The sequence below is a fragment of the Thamnophis sirtalis genome, unplaced genomic scaffold (genome assembly GCF_051295495.1).
Source record: "Thamnophis sirtalis isolate CommonGarterSnake01/CBP01778 unplaced genomic scaffold, rThaSir2_p1.2 scaffold_3, whole genome shotgun sequence".
NCBI lineage: Eukaryota > Metazoa > Chordata > Lepidosauria > Squamata > Natricidae > Thamnophis > Thamnophis sirtalis.
In genome coordinates, this window is record NW_028261383.1 from 817,731 (window position 1) to 836,584 (window position 18,854).

Here is an 18,854-nt window from a genome sequence, read left to right on the forward strand (position 1 = left end):
CTGCCTCAGAGCTGCCACAAGCCCTGAGAGGGGGAAGGAAGGGGGGGAAGTAGGTAGACTGGCTGAGTCCTCAAAGCAAGTTTTCTTTTTATTTTCGTTGGCAGATGATTCAGTATTTATTTTAGAACCACCATTCGAAATGCCCCCCCCTCACTCCCAAGTTAATGGGGAAAAGAGAAGAATTAATTGTAATTGTAATTTAATAAATTTATATGCCGCCCAATCCCGTAGGACTCCGGGCGGCTTACAAAAACAAGGTTAAAAATAAAAAGATAAAAAAATAGAAAAAGGGAAACAAATTTAAAAGCAGCGCACCATACACTCAATCTAGGTGGGACTGGACCTCGTTCATGAAGTCAACAGCCCCAGGCCTGCCGGAATAGCCAGGTTTTAGTGGCTTTTGGTACACTTACTCTGGTAAGTGACTAATGCTGTTTTGTGAGCCAAATATCCTCACACTCCCCATACCTATGCCCTCTTGCCTCCTTGTGTACTCTCTAATGGGATTTGAGGTTGCTTAACAACATTGTTCACAGCTGAAGGGATTTATCTCCTCTGGACTTTCTGATGTATTTTTAGCTTTCGTTTGCTATGAAAAGGTTTCTTGCACTCTGCACACTTGTGAGGCAACTCTCCTGTGTGACTTTGGGTGTCCATGCAAAGTGCTGGAGGTTGGGCAAAGCATTTCCCACATTCCAGACATTTAAATAGTATCTCTCCAGTATGGATTTGCTGATGCTTCAAAAGAGTACGTTTCTCTGAAAAACATTTATTGCACTCTGAGCATTTATGGGGCTTCTCTCCTGTATGGATTCGGCTGTGACTTCTAAGGGAAGATGAATCAGCAAATGCTTTCCCACAGTCCAAACATTTGTAGTTTTTTTCCCCTGTGTGAGTTTTCACATGTCTTTTAAGGGCTGATGAGGTACGATAAAATCTTCCACATTCGTTGCACTGATATGGCTTCTCCCCTGTGTGGGTTTTATGATGTGTCCAAAGGACTCCCTTATGAGCAAAAGATTTCCCACATTCTACGCATCTGTATGGCTTCTCTCCTGTGTGGACCCTCTTATGGCTCCCAAGGTGGTCATTTCTGGAGAAGCATTTCCCACACTCCTCACACTTGTACGGCTTCTCCCCTGTGTGGATTCTCTGATGAATCTGAAGGTCTCTTTGTGTAACAAAACTTTTCCCACAGTCCCTACATTCATAGGGTTTCTCCTTTTTGTGCCCTTTCTGGTGTCTCTGAAGTTGAGAAGAATTTACAAATCTTTTCTCACATTCTGGGCATTCATAGGGTCTCTCTCCAGTGTGATATCTCTGATGTCGCACTAGGTTTCCTTTCAGGGTAAAACATTTGCCACATTCGAGGCACTTTTCGTTTTTCTCCCCTTGGTGTGTTTTCCAATGACTCCGAAGACCTGAACTCCGGGTGAAACATTTTCCACACTCCAAGCATTTGTAAGACTTTATTCCTGTATGAATCTTCTCATGGATCCAAAGATGAGCTTTCTGAGAAAAGCTCTTCCCACATTCCCAACACTTGTAAGGTTTCTCCCCCGTGTGGATTCTCTCGTGGTTTCTGAGTGTGGATTTTTCACGGAAAAAAATCCCACATTCCAGACACTGATAAGGTTTCTCTCCAGTGTGGATTCTCTGATGTGTAAGAAGGCCTAATTTTCGCCCAAAGCATAAGTCACATTCCTCACATTTATAGGGTTTTACTCTGACAACTTTGGCATCCTTTCCAGAGAAGGATTTCTCACCTTCCAATCCTTCTCTGGATCCACTTCCCACATGGACCTTCCTGTGGGTCAAAAGGAGGGAGTGGAGAGCAAAGGATTTCCCACACTCGGAGCATTCATGGGTTCTTTGATAGTTTTTCGGAGTGTTGTTTGTATCTGATGGGAGATTCCAGATTTTCTCACGCTCCATGCTTTGTGGTGGCTCCTGCCTTAGGCTGAATTTCTACTATCTGTTGCCAGTTGTCTTGCAAGTAAACATTTGGTCACAATAGTTTATCCTCTGTTAGAAGGAGAAAGAGAAAAAAGTATTTCCTTTTCAGAAATGTAGAGAGCCACAAAATCCACAATAAAGGATACACAATAATTGAGTTTAAATAGAGGTTTAAGGACAAGGCACAAGCACTTCAGCTTACTAAACTGTATTCCCAAGTGCATTAAGGGACAAGGCACAAACAGCTTGCACGGATCATGGCTAAAAATGTATCCCTGAAACAAGACGCAGTTTGGGCTGAGAGAACATTTCCCCATGGAGGGACAGGATGAAGGCTGGACAGGGGCAGTCCCACCCCAAGCTGAGTCCCCAGGAAGCCTCTTTCGGCTTCAAGGGTGCATCCACCCAGCCGTTGCAACTCCCCCACTCTGTGGCCTTCCCTCCAGGGTCCACCTCCAACTAGACCAAGGGTGGCTTCTTACAACAAGTATCAAAGAAATTATGCCCTCAATTCACTGCATCACTCTCTTGTCAAATTAAGATTAAAACAATTAACATGCTTATTCTCCAGACCAAGATTTAGCCAAGATTTGTTTACTCACCTTTAAAGTTACAACCAAGAGGTCACTTGTTACCCCTCTGAATCAAGGCCAGGGATGACCCTCACTGCCGACCAATTTTATTTCTCCTTAGTTGATTGGCTCTTTGTGCAGGAAGCTGCTTCTCCATCCGGGCCACGATTTCCAAATTTTCTAGAATGGAGTCCCAGCCAAAGGTTGGTGGAACCTGATCCAAGATCTTCCCTTTCTCCTCTGTGGGGTTCACGGCCAGATCCTCACTGGTCCCCTGCAAGGAGAAAGGAAAAAGGCTCAGATGCTGACAGTAATTCTGTACTTAATCTCTAAATGACCTGGAAGAGGAAGCAGAAGGTGGAATTATTTGTTAATGGTAGAAATAAAGGAGAGAGAATTGTGATTCAAGGAGATCTTGATGAGCCAAAATGGAGAGAAACTACCAAGGTGGAAGTCCAATCGGGGCCATTGCATAGTTGTGAGTAGGAAGACTCAATGGAAGAAGAGAGAGAGAGATCAGATGGGCAAAAGAGCATGTGTGAAAAGGGCTGCTCTCTTTGGAAGTTGAAGGATTCCAGGTAGGCGGTTCAAACAAATACAGAGAGTGTTATTCAAGTGAGCCTTCTGGCCATCAGCTTCTCCTAGGAGCTGCTCACAAGACCAGCCTCAAAACTTCCATAACATTGGTGGGTTCCAAAACATCCACCCAGGAGGGGCTGCCCCATCCCAGCCTCTTCTGGGCAAAAGGAGGAAAATACAAAGCTTAGAAATTCTACCCATGTTCTTAAAGCAGAAGGAAAGTAAAGATTAGCCTTAGAAGAAAGGATTTCATTGTTGGCCTTTTAGGTGGAGCTCAAAGAAAAAGGATCTCTTGGGGGTTAAGACAACATGAACTCCATTCAATTCATTTAAAGCCTTTTTTCGCCCCCCCTAACTCCCCCCCGCAATTGCAATGAGGTCTGTGTTAAGAGCAAATTGCAAACCTCAACAAACGTTTTAAACTACGTTTCTCCAACTGCGCCTGATCCAGCCGAGGGACGGAGCCCCCTTTGTCCCCCTGGAGGGAAGGGAGGGATCCGCTCCCTGCGGGCAACGCCAGAGCCGGATCTCGCCCAGGAAAACCCTGCGAACCTAAGAGCGGGATCCGCAGCTCCCTTCCTCCTGAGGGGAGATCATCTCCTGGCTGGAGGGGCGGCGTGGAGGCGGGAGGGAGAGCAGCCCCACCTGCATCGAGCGGGATCCAGGAGCCTCTCCCGAGGGATCCAGCGCCGATCCTCCTCCTGCAAAGGGAGGACCTGCGGAGGGAAGCGGAAATCCAGCCAGGGGGAGTGGGAGGGGTTCCTCCTCTCGGGAGAAGAGTTTGTCTGTTGTTTCAATGAGCTCAGACAGACACTTTCTTTCCCATTTTGTCCTCTTCGGGAACTCCGCTCAAAGTTCCAGTAACTTCTAGCAGCAACACAGAGTTCCCTTTTCCTGCCTGCCGAAAGACTTTATGGCTGTTTCCTCTTAAGTGGATAAGAAATCTTTCATTTTCCTCCCAGGAGCTTTTCATTCAGTGTCCGTCACATCTTACAGTCATCTGCAACAGCCGCTGGGGCAGAGATGGGATGCCCCTCCCTCCTGAGAACTTAAATGGGAGGAGGGGTCTCTGAGCGAGGGGGGGGGTTCTGCAGAGACTCACATTCTTGGGTGGGTCAGCTGCCAATCACCAGAGCCCTGGGGGGGGGAGCAGGAGGGAGGAGAGTTTGGGGGAGCAGCCGAGGTCTCACCTTCTTCCCAAGGAGGCAACAGAACAGGGAAAGAAGCCTGAAAATGCTGCTCAGCCCCTGCAAAATGGGAATTCTTTTTTTGAAAGAATCCTCTGCTCCAGAAGGAGAAATGTAAGAATTCAAATCCACCTTCAAGGCCAGAAGTTCTTTGAGGTGAGTGTGGCTGGCAGGGCCCTTGCTCACTTTTGAAAGCAGCAGCTGATGAAGGGGACACAAACCATGATCAAAGTTGTAATTAACCCTGATCTTGACCGGTTTCATTTGCCATCTAGAGGGACCCAGGAAGTGTGACTTTTCTGCAGGATTAGAGCTTGTGATGTGTGTGTTTGTGTGTTTCAGATGCCAGGTTTTTTTACTTCTCTTGATGTTGGTTTTACTTTCGTTGTGAGCCCCCACACACCCTGTTGTGTTTCACAAGAGAGGCGGCCATAGAATGAAACGGTTGTCTTCCCAGGAAGGCAAATCATTCACTCTGCTGGGTGATATTGGTGGTTTCCAAATTAGGTAATAAATAAAAATCAATACGTTACAGGTGATCCTCAACTTATGGTCGTCTGCCAATTATGGACCTCCGTCATAAAGGACCCTTTTGTGTGTGTGGGGGCTCTCCTGTACTTTCAAATGGTCGTAAGGTGATGGCTGCCTGTGGTGAACCCCCATGGCTGCCTCTGCCCTCCAGCTGTGCCTGATGGGCTCTGGGCTGAAAGGGGGGACCGACCCAAACTCAGCCTCTCCCACTTGAGCTCAGAAGGGAAGGAAGGACAGAGAATCCCACACAGGAGGGGCCACAAGTAATAACCCCCCCCCCTTTGTTGGAGGAGGAGCTGAAGGCTGGCAGGTGGAGATGGTGTGTATGTGTGTGTGTGAGAGAGAGAGAGAGAGAGGAATTAGCAGTGTGAAACAGGCACACTGGGCTCTTTTCCCTACTTCCAGTTGACCTTCCGTGTCTCCCAGGACTGGACTTTCTTCCCAGAGAGCCTCAAATCTATAAGGAGAAAGAGCCTCCATCAGACCTGAGGAGCATCCGGGTACCAGGCGCCTCGGGGGAACCAGGTGTCCGGATCAAGGGGCTCACAGGGGGCGGGAAGATGCCAGAAGCCCCACTGAAGTAGCCAATAGGAGTCCGGCAGATCCAACATTCGGAGGACATCAACAACTACAGTGCATGGACTGCACAGCACGGCACCATCTGAAGGTCATCTTGACTCAGTCCATGCTCTAAAAACACTCTTCATTATTCTGAAGAATTCTTTTATTGAGGATTTTTCACTATAAATCTCCCTCTCTCCCATCTTTCTTTCTCTCGTCTGTCTTTCTTTTTCTCTCTATCTCCCTCTCTGTTACCCTCTATCTTGCTATCCCTCTCATTTCTCTCTCATCTCTTTTTCTATCTCCCTCTCATCCTCCTCTTTCTTTCTCTCTCCCTGTCAGCCTTTCTTCATTAAAAATCAGGAAAGAAAACCACAGGACTCCATTTGTTGAAATCAAGTGTACTTTTACTAATTATAAATGAATAGAAGCTAAGCTAAGCTAAGTCTGGTTATTTAGGCGCGAAAGCGAATAATATATTGTATAATTCATCCCCCTCCCCTTGGCATCCCGTGCACAGTCCAATCATAATTCTCCCAAATGTCAGGTGTGAGATAACGTCGAAAGGCATCATCAAGATGGAATGCTGGTCCGTTGGCCTTGGCGGGAAACACTCCTCTTCCACATGAGCAGTAAGGTGGTCAGTTCAAAATCTAGAATCTTCCTCCAGCACAACAATGAGTCCCCTCCCAAATACCATGCCCCCCCCTCCCCGTTTCAATGGCAGGCGAAGCAGTAGCAAAGCGGAGGCTGACACTCCCCACACTCTGACTGTCTGTCTGTCTGTCTCCCTCTCTCTTCTCACCGTCTTGGAAAGCCCTGCGTGGTCTCCTTGGGGCTGGGGGAGGAAGGAGGCAACCCACGGTGGAGGCTTCCCTCCCCCTCCTTCTCTTCTCGTGCAAAGCCTCCTGGCCCCACCACAGCCGAGGCACCACAGCGAGGCTCTGCGAGAGCAGTGGGCAGACCAAGGAGGGGATACTGGATGTTCCCCACACCAAAGGAAAGCCAGATGGGCTTTTCCTTCCCTCCTACCCTTCCCCTTCCCCCTGCTCCCCTTCCCCCACTGAATCCTGCTTAGGCCCAGAGAAGTGACCCAATAATGGTATCCTCTTCACCACCTGTTAGGTAGCGGAAGCGCATCCGCAGAAGGTCCATGATGTCTGAGTGGGTGGGCGGAGCCTCGTTATGCCGCCACTACCATAAATATTTATTTTTACTCCCAGGAACTTTTCACTCAGGTATCATCAGGATTTACACTGATCTGGAACAGCCACTGGGGCAGAATTCACATGATGACCCTCCATCTGAGAACTATAAATTGGGTGGGGGTCTCTGAGCATGGAGGGGTCTTCTCACATTCCTTTGTTGTAATTTTTCTTTTTTCTCCGCTCTAAATCTTCAGTTCTCCCTATTCATTAACAAGGGCTAGTAAAAAAATAACAAGGATATCCTGGTACACGTTATGATTGTAGCAACTTATGATCAGAAATTAATTCCCATTTATGGTCAGAAATAAAAGACTTCCAGTTCTCTGCCAACACACATATAACTCAGTTCCTGGTGAATTATAACATTTGATGTTAAAAAAAGAAATTCCACGTTGTTCACGACTAAACAGATGTGTCTCTGTTATGGACTTTCTGGTGCAATTTTAACTTTGATTTGCAATGAAATGGTTTCTCACACTCTGCACACTTGTAAGGCCACTCTCCTGTATGACTTCTGGAGTGCTTGCGCAGTGCTGAAGGTTGGGCAAAACGTTTTTCACACTCCAGACATTTATACGGTTTTTCTCCAGAGTGGATTCGCTGATGCATCACAAGGGTACTTTTCTGAGAAAAACATTTATTGCACTCTGAGCATTTATGGGGCTTCTCTCCTGTATGGATTTGGCTGTGACTTCTAAAGTGAGATGAATGAGCAAATGCTTTCCCACAGTCCAAACATTTGTAGTTTTTTTCTCCTGTGTGAGTTTTCACATGTCTTTTAAGGGCTGATGAGGTAGGATAAAATCTTCCACATTCGTTGCACTCATATGGCTTCTCCCCTGTGTGGGTTTTATGGTGTCTGCAAAGGGCTCCACTATGAGCAAAAGATTTCCCACATTCTATGCATCTGTACGGCTTCTCTCCTGTGTGGACCCTCTGATGCCTTCCAAGGTGGTTTTTTGCGGAGAAGCATTTCCCACACTCCCCACACTCGTACGGCTTCTCCCCTGTGTGGATTCTCTGATGAATCTGAAGGTTTCTTCGTGTAACAAAACTTTTCCCACAGTCCCCACATTCATAGGGTTTCTCATTTCTGTGTCCCTTCTGGTGATTCCGAAGTTGAGAAGAATTTACAAATCTTTTCTCACATTCTGGGCATTCATAGGGTTTCTCTCCAGTATGAATTCTCTGATGTTGCACCAGAGTTGATTTCAAGGTAAAACATTTCCCACATTCGAGGCACTTTTCGTTTTTCTCCCCTGTGTGTGTTCTCACATGATTCCGAAGACCTGAACTCTGGGTGAAACATTTTCCACACTCAAAGCATTTGTAAGGCTTTATTCCTGCATGCATCTTCTCATGGGACAAAAGAGTTGACTTCCGAGAAAAGCTCTTCCCACATTCCCAACACTTGTAAGGTTTCTCCCCCGTGTGGATTCTCTCGTGGCCTCTGAGAGTGGCTTTATCACGGAAACAATTCCCACATTCCACACATTGATAAAGTTTCTCTCCAGTGTGGATTTTCTGATGTCTAAGAAGGTGTGACTTTTTACTAAAGCATAAGTCACATTCCACACATTTATAGGGTTTTAGTGTTGGGGGGCTCCTGAGATCTTTGGGGTTTTTTCCAGAGAAGGATTTCTCGCCCTCCAAACCTTGACTGGATCCACTTCCCACATGGACCTTCCTGTGGGTCAAAAGGAGGGACCTGCGAGCAAAGGATTTCCCACACCCTGAGCATTCATGAGGTTTTTTGTGTTTTTTTGGAGTGCTTCTTGTGTCTGATGGGGGATCCAGGACTTTCCCACGGTCCATCCTTCCTCTTGGCTGCTGCCTTGTGCTGATTTTCTACTGTCTGTTGATAGATGCCTTGCAGGTGAATCTTTGGTCACAATCTTTTACTCTATGTGAGCTGAGGGGGGGAAAGAGGAGAAATAAATTTCCTTTTGCGAAATATAGAGAATCACAAAAGCTTTCCCTTGGACGGGATCATGAAGGTCTTCCAGCCCAACGCATCCCCCAATGGTCCCGTGATCTAAATTCTGATGCTTGGCCACTGACTCGTATTTATGACTGTTGCAGTGTCCTGGGGTCGAGTGATCCCCGTTTTGTGACCTTCTGACATACAAAGCCAATGGGAAAAACAGATTTACTTAACAACCGTGGGACTAACTTAACTGCACTGATTCAGTTAACTGTGGCAAGGAAGGTCACAAAACGGGGCAAAACTCACTTAACAAATGCTTCACTTAGCAACAGACATTTGGGGCTCCACTGTGGTCGTAAGTCGAGGACTACCTAAATGATATGGGCAAAGTTGAAAAGCCCTCCTGGCAGGAAGGGACCACAGCGAAAGGAGTCCCAACTGCCTGACCCTCTCCGGAGGACTCCAGAGCCCATGCTGAGCAGCGGAGGAAAGCCCGGGGATGAACGCGCAGGCTCAGGCAGAGACAGGAAGGCCGGGGCGGAGCTTCTGCTCTCCCTTTGGGCTCCGCCTTCTGCAAATAACCACGCCCCTTGTTCTCAGGAATCCGAATAGAAGGGACCCTGGAGGTCTTCTAGTCCAGCCCCCTCCTCAAACAGGAGATCCTGCCCTCCCTTGCTCCCAGGTCCTGGGGGCAGGGGAGGGCAGAAATGAGCAAAAAATGGGTCATTTTTTACCCCCCCACCCCCCAATAGCACTCTATAAGCCTCCATAAGGCTACCCATTCAATTTTTTCGACAAAAAACGGGCTGTTTTTTGCTTGGTGTTTGCCCCTCCCCCCCAAGCAGCAATCTGGAAGCCCCCCCTCCACAAGGCTATCCATGGCTTTTATTTGAAAAAAACAGGCCCGTTTTCGTGAAAAATCGGCCGTTTTGGTGGGTTTTGCAGAGTGCAAAACCTTTTTTTTCCTTTCCGAAAGGTCTTTAGTTAGAGTGATTGATGAGAATTACATTGATCAAGTACTGTGCCAACAGAAACAAGTCTTAGGTGCTGCAGATTGTCAACAATTTCTTTCTCCAGCACATGGATAAATACATCTGGAAACATCTTCCTACCTACCCACTCACTCTCTCCCTACCTAGTGTATTTCTCTCTCTCTCTACTCTATCCCTCTACCTACCTACCTACCTACTCTCTCTCCCTACCTAATTACTGTATTTCTCTCTCTCTATCCCTCTACCTACCTACCTCGTGACCCGTCAAAAGCGCGGACGGCAAAAGCGCGATCGACAAAATCGCGCCTTTGACGTCATCACAGCGCGACGAAAAAGATCGAAAAATTCAAATAAAAATTAATAAAAATTAAATTAAAGCAAGCTGATTCACATAAAGGTAAGGGTTAGGGTTAGGGTTAGGGTTAGGGTTAGGTTAAGGGTTAGGGTTAGCTTTAGAGCGTTAGCGTTAGCGTTAGGGTTAGGATAAGGGTTAGCGTTACGTTTTTCGTTACTTTAACGGTTAGGTTTAGGGTTAGGTTTAGGGTTAGGTTAAGAGTTAGGGTTAGGGTTAGGTTTAGGGTTAGGTTTGGGGGGGTTAGGGGAAGGTTTTAGCTTTATTTTTACATTTTTTCGATCTTTTTCGTCGCGCTGTGATGACGTCACAGCGCGCTTTTGTCGAGCGCGATTTTGTCCTACGCGCTTTTGTGGTGGAACCTACCTACCTACCTACCTACTCTCCCTACCTACTGTATCCCTTTATCTACCTACCTACTCTCTCTCCTTACCTACTGTATTTCTCTCTTTATCCCTCTATCTATCTACCTACCTAACTACTCTCTCTCCCTACCTAATTACTGTATTTCTCTCTCTCTATCCCTCTACCTACCTACCTACCTACCTACTCTCTCTCCCTACCTACTGTATCCCTTTATCTACCTACCTACTCTCTCTCCTTACCTACTGTATTTCTCTCTCTATCCCTTTATCTACCTACCTACCTAACTACTCCCTCTCCCTACCTAATTACTGTATTTCTCTCTCTTTCTGTCCCTCTTTATCCCTCTATCTATCTACCTACTTTTTTAAAAATTTGCCTCTTCAAAATCTTGGTGCATCTTATACTTCGAAAAATATGGTGGTCCTCAACTTACAACATTTCATTTAGTGACCGTTCAAAGTTACAACTGCACTGAAAAAAGTGACATGAGGGTTTTTCAACCCACCGTTGCAAGCATCCCCCCTTGGTTCCATGATCCAAATTCTGACGCTTGGCCACTGAATCATATTTACGACTGTTGCAGTGTCCTGGGGTCGCGATATCCCCTTTTTGCGACCTTCTGACAAGCAAAGCCAAAGAGAAAAATCGGATGCATTTAACAACCATGGGACTAACTTAACTGTACTGTACTGATTCAAAGAGGGCTGTGAAAATATCTACAGACCCCTCACATCCTGGACAGAAATTGCACACCAAGACAATTAGACACAAGAACAGTTTTTTCACAAATGCTACATTACTATTACTATTAGTCTTCTCATCATTCCTATCACCCATCTCCTCCCACTTATGACTGCAAGACAAACTTAGTGGCTTTCATCCTTACATTGATATTGTTTCCTGATTTCTTATTTGTACGCTAGGACTCTCACTAAGTGTTGCATCTGATGATTCTTGATGAAGATATCTTGTCCTTTTATGTACACTGAGGGCATCTCCACCCGAGACAAATCCCTTGTGTGTCCATTCACACTTGGCCAAAAAAGAATTCAATTCCTATTTCTAAATTCTAATTTTAATTCTATTCTATTCTGCAGCTTCCTAACAAGACCAGCCTCCAGTCCAAAGGGCTTTCAAGGGTGTCATTTGTGAACCTCCACATCGCAGTCTCTTCAGCACAAAACCAAACAATAATAATAGTTGGAGTTTAAAAGGTTTTGTTCCGTTACGCCAAAAAAAGGAAGTGAAAACAAGGAAGATCCCTTTCTCTCTCTCTTTAGATTAAGAAGAAAGAAAAAGGACCTTTTCCGGGTTGGGAGATCCTGAGCTCAGTTCAAAGCTACTTAACTTCCCCCCCTTAAAGAACCCCCCAAACTGAACGGGGGAAGAGAGGAGCCTCTCTGGGGGTTTCCCTTCCATCCCCCCCATAATCCTTAGGGGAAAAGCTCCGTCTGTAGGGAGCCTTCCTTCCCTCTGTTCCCAGAGACGCCCAGTCCCAGCCCTCCCATCCCGGGATCCTCGCAGGCTCAGGGACCCTCCGGGGAAGAGGGGCCACTCCAGCTACCTTTCTCCTGCAGAGGAAAAGCCCTCCTGGCAGGAAGGGACCGCAGCGAGACCGAGGAAAGCCCGGGGATGAACGTGCAGGCTCAGACGGAGACGGGAAGGGCCGGGCGGGGCTTCTGCTCTCCCTTCGGGCTCCGCCTTCTGCAAGTAACCACGCCCCTTGCTCTCCGGAATCCGAACAGAAGGGACCCTGGAGGTCTTGTAGTCCAACCCCCTCCTCAAGCAGGAGATCCTATCCCATTCTTCACAAGGGACCGTCCAGCCTCTTCTTAAAAGCCTCCAGTGATGAAGCACCCAAAACCTCTGAAGGCAAAGCTCTTCCACTGCTGAATTGTTCTCTTAGGAAGCGTCTCTTTAACTCCACGTTGCTTCTCTCCTTGATTACTTTCCATCCATTGTTTCTTCTTCCGCCCTCTGGGGCTTTGTAGAATAATTACTCACTCACTCTCACACACACATACATGCACAATCTTTCAAATAGTTCTTTCTCCCCATCCATTCCCAGGAAGGCAAATCATTCACTCTGCTGGGTGATATTGGTGGTTTCCAAATTAGGTAATAAATAAAAATCAATACCTTACAGGTGATCCTCAACTTATGGTCGTCTGCCCATTATGAACCTCCGTCATAAAGGACCTTGTGTGTGTGTGGGGGGGCTCTCTTGTACTTTCAAATGGTCGTAAGGTGATGGATGCCTGTGGTGAGCCCCCATGGCTGCCTCTGCCCTCCAGCTGTGCTTGATGGGCTCTGGGCTGAAAGGGGGGACCGACCCAAACTCAGCCTCTCCCACTTGAGCTCAGAAGGGAAGGAAGGACAGAGAATCCCACACAGGAGGGGCCACGAATAATGAAACCCCCTTTTTGGCAGGAGGAGCTGAAGGCTGGCAGGTGGAGATGGTGTGTGTGTTTTTGTGTGTGTGTGTGTGTGTGTGAGAGAGAGAGAGAGAGAGAGAGGGAGGGAGGGAGGGATTAGCAGTTTTTTGATATTTTTGGTATTTTATTAATATTTATAGGCCGCCCTTTTCCCCGAGGGGACTCAGGGCGGCTTACATAAAATAGGGAGGGTGGGTATAAACAATAAACATAAAACAATACATAAGAGTAAAATAGTACACAACATTCATTCTTCATTCGGGTGGGGACAGATTGTGATCTTAACCCCAGGCCTGACGGGATAGCCAGGTCTTAAGGGCTGTGCGGAAGGTCTGGACGGTGGTGAGGGTACGAATCTCCACAGGGAGATCGTTCCAAAGGGTCGGAGCTGCTACTGAAAAAGGCCCTCCTCTGTGTAGTTGCCAGTCGGCACTGACTGGCAGATGGTATTCGGAGGAGGCCCAATCTATGTGATCTTATAGGTCGCAGGGAGGTAATTGGCAGGAGGCGGTTCTCAAGTACGCAGATCCACTACCATGGAGGGCTTTATGGGTGGTAAGTAGCACCTTGAAGTGCACCCGGAGATCAACAGGTAGCCAGCGCAGCTCGCGGAGGATGGGTGTTATGTGGGCGAACCGAGGTGCACCCACTATCACTCGCGCGGCCGCATTCTGGACTAGCTGAAGTCGCCGGATGCTCTTCAAGGGCAGCCCTATGTAGAGCACATTGCAGTATTCCAGCCTAGAGGTCACAAGGGCCCGAGTGACTGTTGTGAGAGCCTCCCGGTTCAGGTAGGGTCGCAACTGGCGCACCAGGCGAACCTGGGCGAATGCCCCCTGGTCACAGCCGTCAGATGGTGTTCGAAAGTCAGCTGTGGATCCAGGAGGACTCCCAAGTTGCGAACCCTCTCTGAGGGGTGTAAAATTTGACCCCCCAGCCTGAGCGATGGAACACTGGTCGAATTATTGGGAGGGAAATACAACAGCCATTCGGTCTTCTCCGGGTTGAGTACAAGCTTGTGAAGCAGTGTGAAACAGGCACACTGGGCTCTTTTCCCTACTTCCAGTTGACCTTCCGTGTCTCCCAGGACTGGACTTTCTTCCCAGAGAGCCTCAAATCTATAAGGAGAAAGAGCCTCCATCAGACCTGAGGAGCATCCGGGTACCAGGCGCCTTGGGGGAACCAGGTGTCCGGATCAAGGGGCTCACAGGGGGCGGGAAGTTTCCAGAAGCCCCACTGAAGTAGCCAATAGGAGTCCGGCAGATCCAACATTCGGAGCACATCAACAACTACAGTGCATGGACTGCACAGCACGGCACCATCTGAAGGTCATCTTGACTCAGTCCATGCTCTAAAAACACTCATTATTTTGAACAATTCTTTTATTGAGGATTTTTCACTATATATCTCCCTCTCTCCCATCTTTCTTTCTCTCGTCTGTCTTTCTTTTTCTCTCTATCTCCCTCTCTGTTACCCTCTATCTTGCTAACCCTCTCATTTCTCTGTCATCTCTTTTCCTATCTCCCTCTCATCCTCCTCTTTCTTTCTCTCTCCCCTCTGTCTCTCTCTCTCTCTTCTCACCCTCTTGGAAAGCCCTGCGTGGTCTCCTTGGGGCTGGGTCACCACAGCCGAGGCACCACAGCGAGGCTCTGCGAGATCAGTGGGAAGACCAAGGAGGGGATACTGGGTCTTCCCCACCTCAGAGGAAAGCCAGATGGGCTTCTCCTTCCCTCCTACCCTTCCCCTTCCCCCTGCTCCCCTTCCCCCACTGAATCCTGCTTAGGCCCAGAGAAGTGACCCAATAATGGTATCCTCTTCACCACCTGTTAGGTAGCGGAAGCGCATCCGCAGAAGGTCCATGATGATGTCTGGGTGGGTGGGCGGAGCCTCGTAATGCCGCCACTACCATAAATATTTATTTTTACTCCCAGGAACTTTTCACTCGGGTATCATCAGGATTTACACTGATCTGGAACAGCCACTGGGCAGAAGTCACATGATGACCCTCCATCTGAGAATTATAAATTGGGTGGGGGGTCTCTGAGCATGGAGCATGTCGCCTTCTCACATTCCTTTGTTTCCTAATACCCAGAGACCCCGAGACAGGAAAGAAGAGAGTTTGGGGGAGCAGCTCAGATCTCCTGTTGTTCCCAACACAATGCAACAGGGAAACAAGGCTGAAAATGTTGCCCAGCCACTGCGGAATAGAAATGATTTGGTTTTTTTCCTCACTTATATCCAGCTTTATTATTTTTAACAATAAGTTAAGGCAGTGAATATATCCCACCCGCCTTCCTTCCCAGTTCTGGAGGGACCTGAAAATGGCTCTCCATGGACGGTCACCATCCGACATGACTGAGCTGGAGAGGATTTGCAAGGAAGAAGGGCAGAAAATCCCCTGATCCAGATGTGCAAAGTTTATTGCTTCATACCCAAAAAAGACTGGAGGCTGTAACTGCTGCCAAAGGTGCTTCAACAAAGTAACTGAGTGAAGGGCCTGAATACTTATGCCAATGTCTCGTTTCAGTTTTTTTTTCTTTTTTAATTCATTTGCAAACATTTCTAAAATTCTGTTTTCTTTTTTCATTATGGGGCACTAAGTGTAGATTTAATGTGGCAGTCCGTGCTGTAAAAAACACTCATTACTTTGAATAATAATTTTATTAATAAATTATATATGCCGATCAAACAAAGACCTTCAATACAACTGGGTACTAGTAAGATTGTGAATATACTGTATGTATGTGCGTAGATAGTAGGAAAAATAAATGTTTCTTCTTCATCCTCTGGCAGCATATTCAACATCAACCCTTTATCAATAAATGGAATAATAAGATGCATCTTCATTCCACCCTCAACCCATTTTTCTCCTCTCTAAATCTTCAGTTCTCCCTATTCATTAACAAGGGCTAGTAAAAAATAACAAGGGTATCCTGGTACACGTTATGATTGTAGCAACTTATGATCAGAAATTAATTCCCATTTATGGTCAGAAATAAAAGACTTCCCGTTCTCTGCCAACACACATATAACTCAGTTCCTGGTGAATTATAACATGTGATGTTAAAAAAAGAAATTCCAGGTTGTTCACGACTAAACAGGTGTATCTCTGTTATGGACTTTCTGGTGTAATTTTAACTTTGATTGGCAAAGAAATGGTTTATCACCCTCTGCACACTTGTAAGGCCACTCACCTGTATGACTTCTGGAGTGCTTGCGCAGTGCTGAAGATCCGGCAAAACGTTTTCCACACTCCAGACACTTATACGGTTTTTCTCCAGAGTGGATTCGTTGATGTACTACAAGAGTACTTTTCTGAGAAAAACATTTATTGCACTCTGAGCATTTATGGGGCTTCTCTCCCGTATGGATTCGGCTGTGACTTCTAAAGTGAGATGACTGAGCAAATGCTTTCCCACAGTCCAAACATTTGTAGTTTTTTTCCCCTGTGTGAGTTTTCACATGACTTTGAAGGGCTGATGAGGTACTATAAAATCTTCCACATTCGTTGCACTGATATGGCTTCTCCCCTGTGTGGGTTTTATGATGTGTCCAAAGGACTCCCTGACGAGCAAAGCATTTCCCACATTCTACGCATCTGTATGGCTTCTCTCCTGTGTGGACCCTCTGATGCCTTCCAAGGTGGTCTTTTCTGGAGAAGCATTTCCCACACTCCCCACACTTGTACGGCTTCTCCCCTGTGTGGATTCTCTGATGAATCTGAAGGTCTCTTCGTGTAAGAAAACTTTTCCCACAGTCCCTACATTCATAGGGTTTCTCATTTCTGTGTTCCTTCTGGTGATTCCGAAGTTGAGAAGAATTTACAAATCTTTTCTCACATTCTGGGCATTCATAGGGTCTCTCTCCAGTGTGAATTCTCTGATGTTGCACCAGAGTTGATTTCAAGGTAAAACTTTTCCCACATTCGAGACACTTTTCGTTTTTATCCCCTCTGTGTGTTTTCTGATGACTCCGAAGACCTGAACTCTGGGTGAAACATTTTCCACACTCAAAGCATTTGTAAGGCTTTATTCCTGCATGGATCTTCTCATGGGCCAAAGGATTTGACTTCTGAGAAAAGATCTTCCCACATTCCCAACACTTGTAAGGTTTCTCCCCTGTGTGGATTCTCTCATGGCCTCTGAGAGTGCCTTTTTCACGGAAACAATTCCCACATTCCAGACATTGATAAGGTTTCTGTCCAGTGTGGATTCTCTGATGTCTAAGAAGGCTTGACGTTTGACTAAAGCATAAGTCACATTTCTCACATTTATAGGGGTTTAGTCTTGGGGGGATTGTGAGATCCTTGGAGTTTTTCCCAGAGAAAGATTTCTCACCCTCCAAACCTTGAATGGATCCACTTTCCACATGGACCTTCCTATGGGTCAAAAGGAGGGACTGCAGAGCAAAGGATTTCCCACACTCTAAGCATTCATGGGATTTTTTGTCCTTTGGTGGAGAGCTGCTTGTGTTTGGTGAGGGGTCAAAGAGTTTCCAAGGCTCCATGGTTCCTCTTGGTTGCTGCCTTGGGCTGATTTTCTACCCTCTGTTGTCTTCAAGGTAAATCTTTGGTCACAATCTTTTATCCGCTGTTGGAAAAAAAAAGAAACAAAGAAGAGATTTCCTTTTGGGAAATTCAGAGTCAAAAAATCTCTAGGAGGAAAACACTTACGTTGTTGTGCTCATTAAGTGATTTTGGGGAGGTTGTTAAGTGAAGGCAGACCCAGGGAAGAGATGGAGGGGTGCCTGAAGGGGTGGGGGGAGACCCTGGAAGTCCAGCACAGGCCATGTATGAAGAAGGAGAGCTGCAGCTGCCCCCCCAAGCCTCAGTCACCCCACCTGGGCCCTGCAATGGGGCAGAAGTGCCAAGATGATACCTTAAGTGGAGGTCTGGGGCCTTCAGCCATTTCAGACATCTGCCACTGACCCCAGGACTGGACTTCAGCCCAGTGTCACCGTTGCCACCCAGAAATGCTCCCTTAATCCCCAGACCGGAGGCCTCTGCAGCCTTCTTGCCATCCTCCAAGCCGCCTGTTCCATGTCGTTTCAAGAAGGGAACGGAGCAGCTGTTGGCTTCTCCATCCAGAGCTTCCCCTGGGGCCCCATCTGGTTCCTTCCACAACCCAGGGATTAGCAGAAGACATGGGACTGTCTGAATTGAGACCATCGCTCTGAGTTTCCTACCCGGATGGGAGAGAGGCCGGCCGATTCCTTGGGACACCCCAGGTTGCTTCTCCGATGCCCTGAGCGCAACCAGGTGAGACCAAAATGCTGTGTGTGTGTTTGTGTATTAGAAGGAGGAGCTCAGTCAGGCCACCCTAAAAGAGACTCGATCCCAGAAGATCCCACAGGAAAGGAGGAGGGGGAAATGGCTCCGATTCGGAGTTTCATTTTTCTCCAGGGGTGACAGCACAGGCGTCCCGAGAAGGATCATTGCCGATCAGAGCAAATAAAGCTACACATAAAGATTTTTTAAAAGCTTATTTTCCAAACCAAGTTTCATTGACTCACCTTTAATATTGTCTCTGGGTTACTTGTTACCCCTCTGGGTCAAGGCCAGGGAGGATCCCCACCGCCAAACAGTTTGATTTCTCCTTAACCGATTGGCCCTTTGTGCAGGAAGCTCCTCCTCCAAAGGGGACAAGATTTCCTAATTTTCTAAGATTGAGTCCCGGCCAAAATTTCAGGAGTTCTGATCCAAGAATGCCCCTTTCTCTTCTCTGGAGTTCACAGCCACATCTTCACTATTCCCCTGCAAAGGGAAATGAAAAGGACTCAGATGCTTAGCTTAATCCAGAAACGACCTGGAGGAGGAAGAGAAAAATAGGGTTGTTTGAGGAGGATACAAAATAACAGGAGACGGATCCAGGTTCAAGAAGATCTTGATGGGCCAAAATGGAGGAAACCAGCAGGATGAAGCCCAAGAGGGACCAATGCATAGTTGTGAGTAGGAAACCTCAAAGGAAGGTGAGAGAGATCAGAAAAGGGCTCCTCTTTCCTGCTCTTTTTGGAGGTTGCAAGCCCCCCCCCCCCCCCGAGATTCCAGGCTTCATGGGACCAAACGCTACTTTGGGCATTTCAAAATCAGGCAACCTCCTGGCCATCAGCTTCTTCTCTCAGCTGCTCACAAGACCATCCTCAAAACCTCCGGACTGTTTGTGCTTTCCAAAAGATCCACCAAGGAGGAG

The 18,854-nt window shown here is 47.1% G+C and overlaps 2 protein-coding genes across 2 annotated transcripts; both read right to left on the reverse strand.

Moving 5' to 3' along the window:
• Positions 1–420: 420 nt before the first annotated feature.
• On the reverse strand, positions 421–1,996 carry LOC148046985 (uncharacterized). The gene is given in 2 exon segments (XM_087711199.1): positions 421–552; positions 554–1,996. Coding segments are annotated over 2 exon segments (1,404 nt in total). The 5' UTR covers positions 1,936–1,996; the 3' UTR covers positions 421–530.
• A 4,549-nt stretch (positions 1,997–6,545) lies between these two features.
• Positions 6,546–18,691, reverse strand: LOC148046986 (uncharacterized). The gene is made up of 3 exons (XM_087711782.1): positions 18,178–18,691; positions 15,766–17,255; positions 6,546–8,442 (listed from the first exon to the last, which is right to left on the reverse strand). The coding sequence occupies exons 2-3, from the start codon at positions 17,170–17,172 to the stop codon at positions 6,997–6,999; spliced, it is 2,853 nt and encodes a 950-aa protein (XP_087567908.1). The 5' UTR covers positions 17,173–17,255; positions 18,178–18,691; the 3' UTR covers positions 6,546–6,996.
• Positions 18,692–18,854: the final 163 nt, after the last annotated feature.

Coding starts and splice junctions, on each gene's coding strand:
- LOC148046986 (XM_087711782.1), bottom strand. CDS start 17,172: ATGGAGCCTTGGAAACTCTTTGACCCCTCACCAAACACAAGCAGCTCT. Junction 8,443..15,765: donor TCCATAACAGAGATACACCT/GTTTAGTCGTGA, acceptor AACAGACAGTAG/AAAATCAGCACAAGGCAGCA.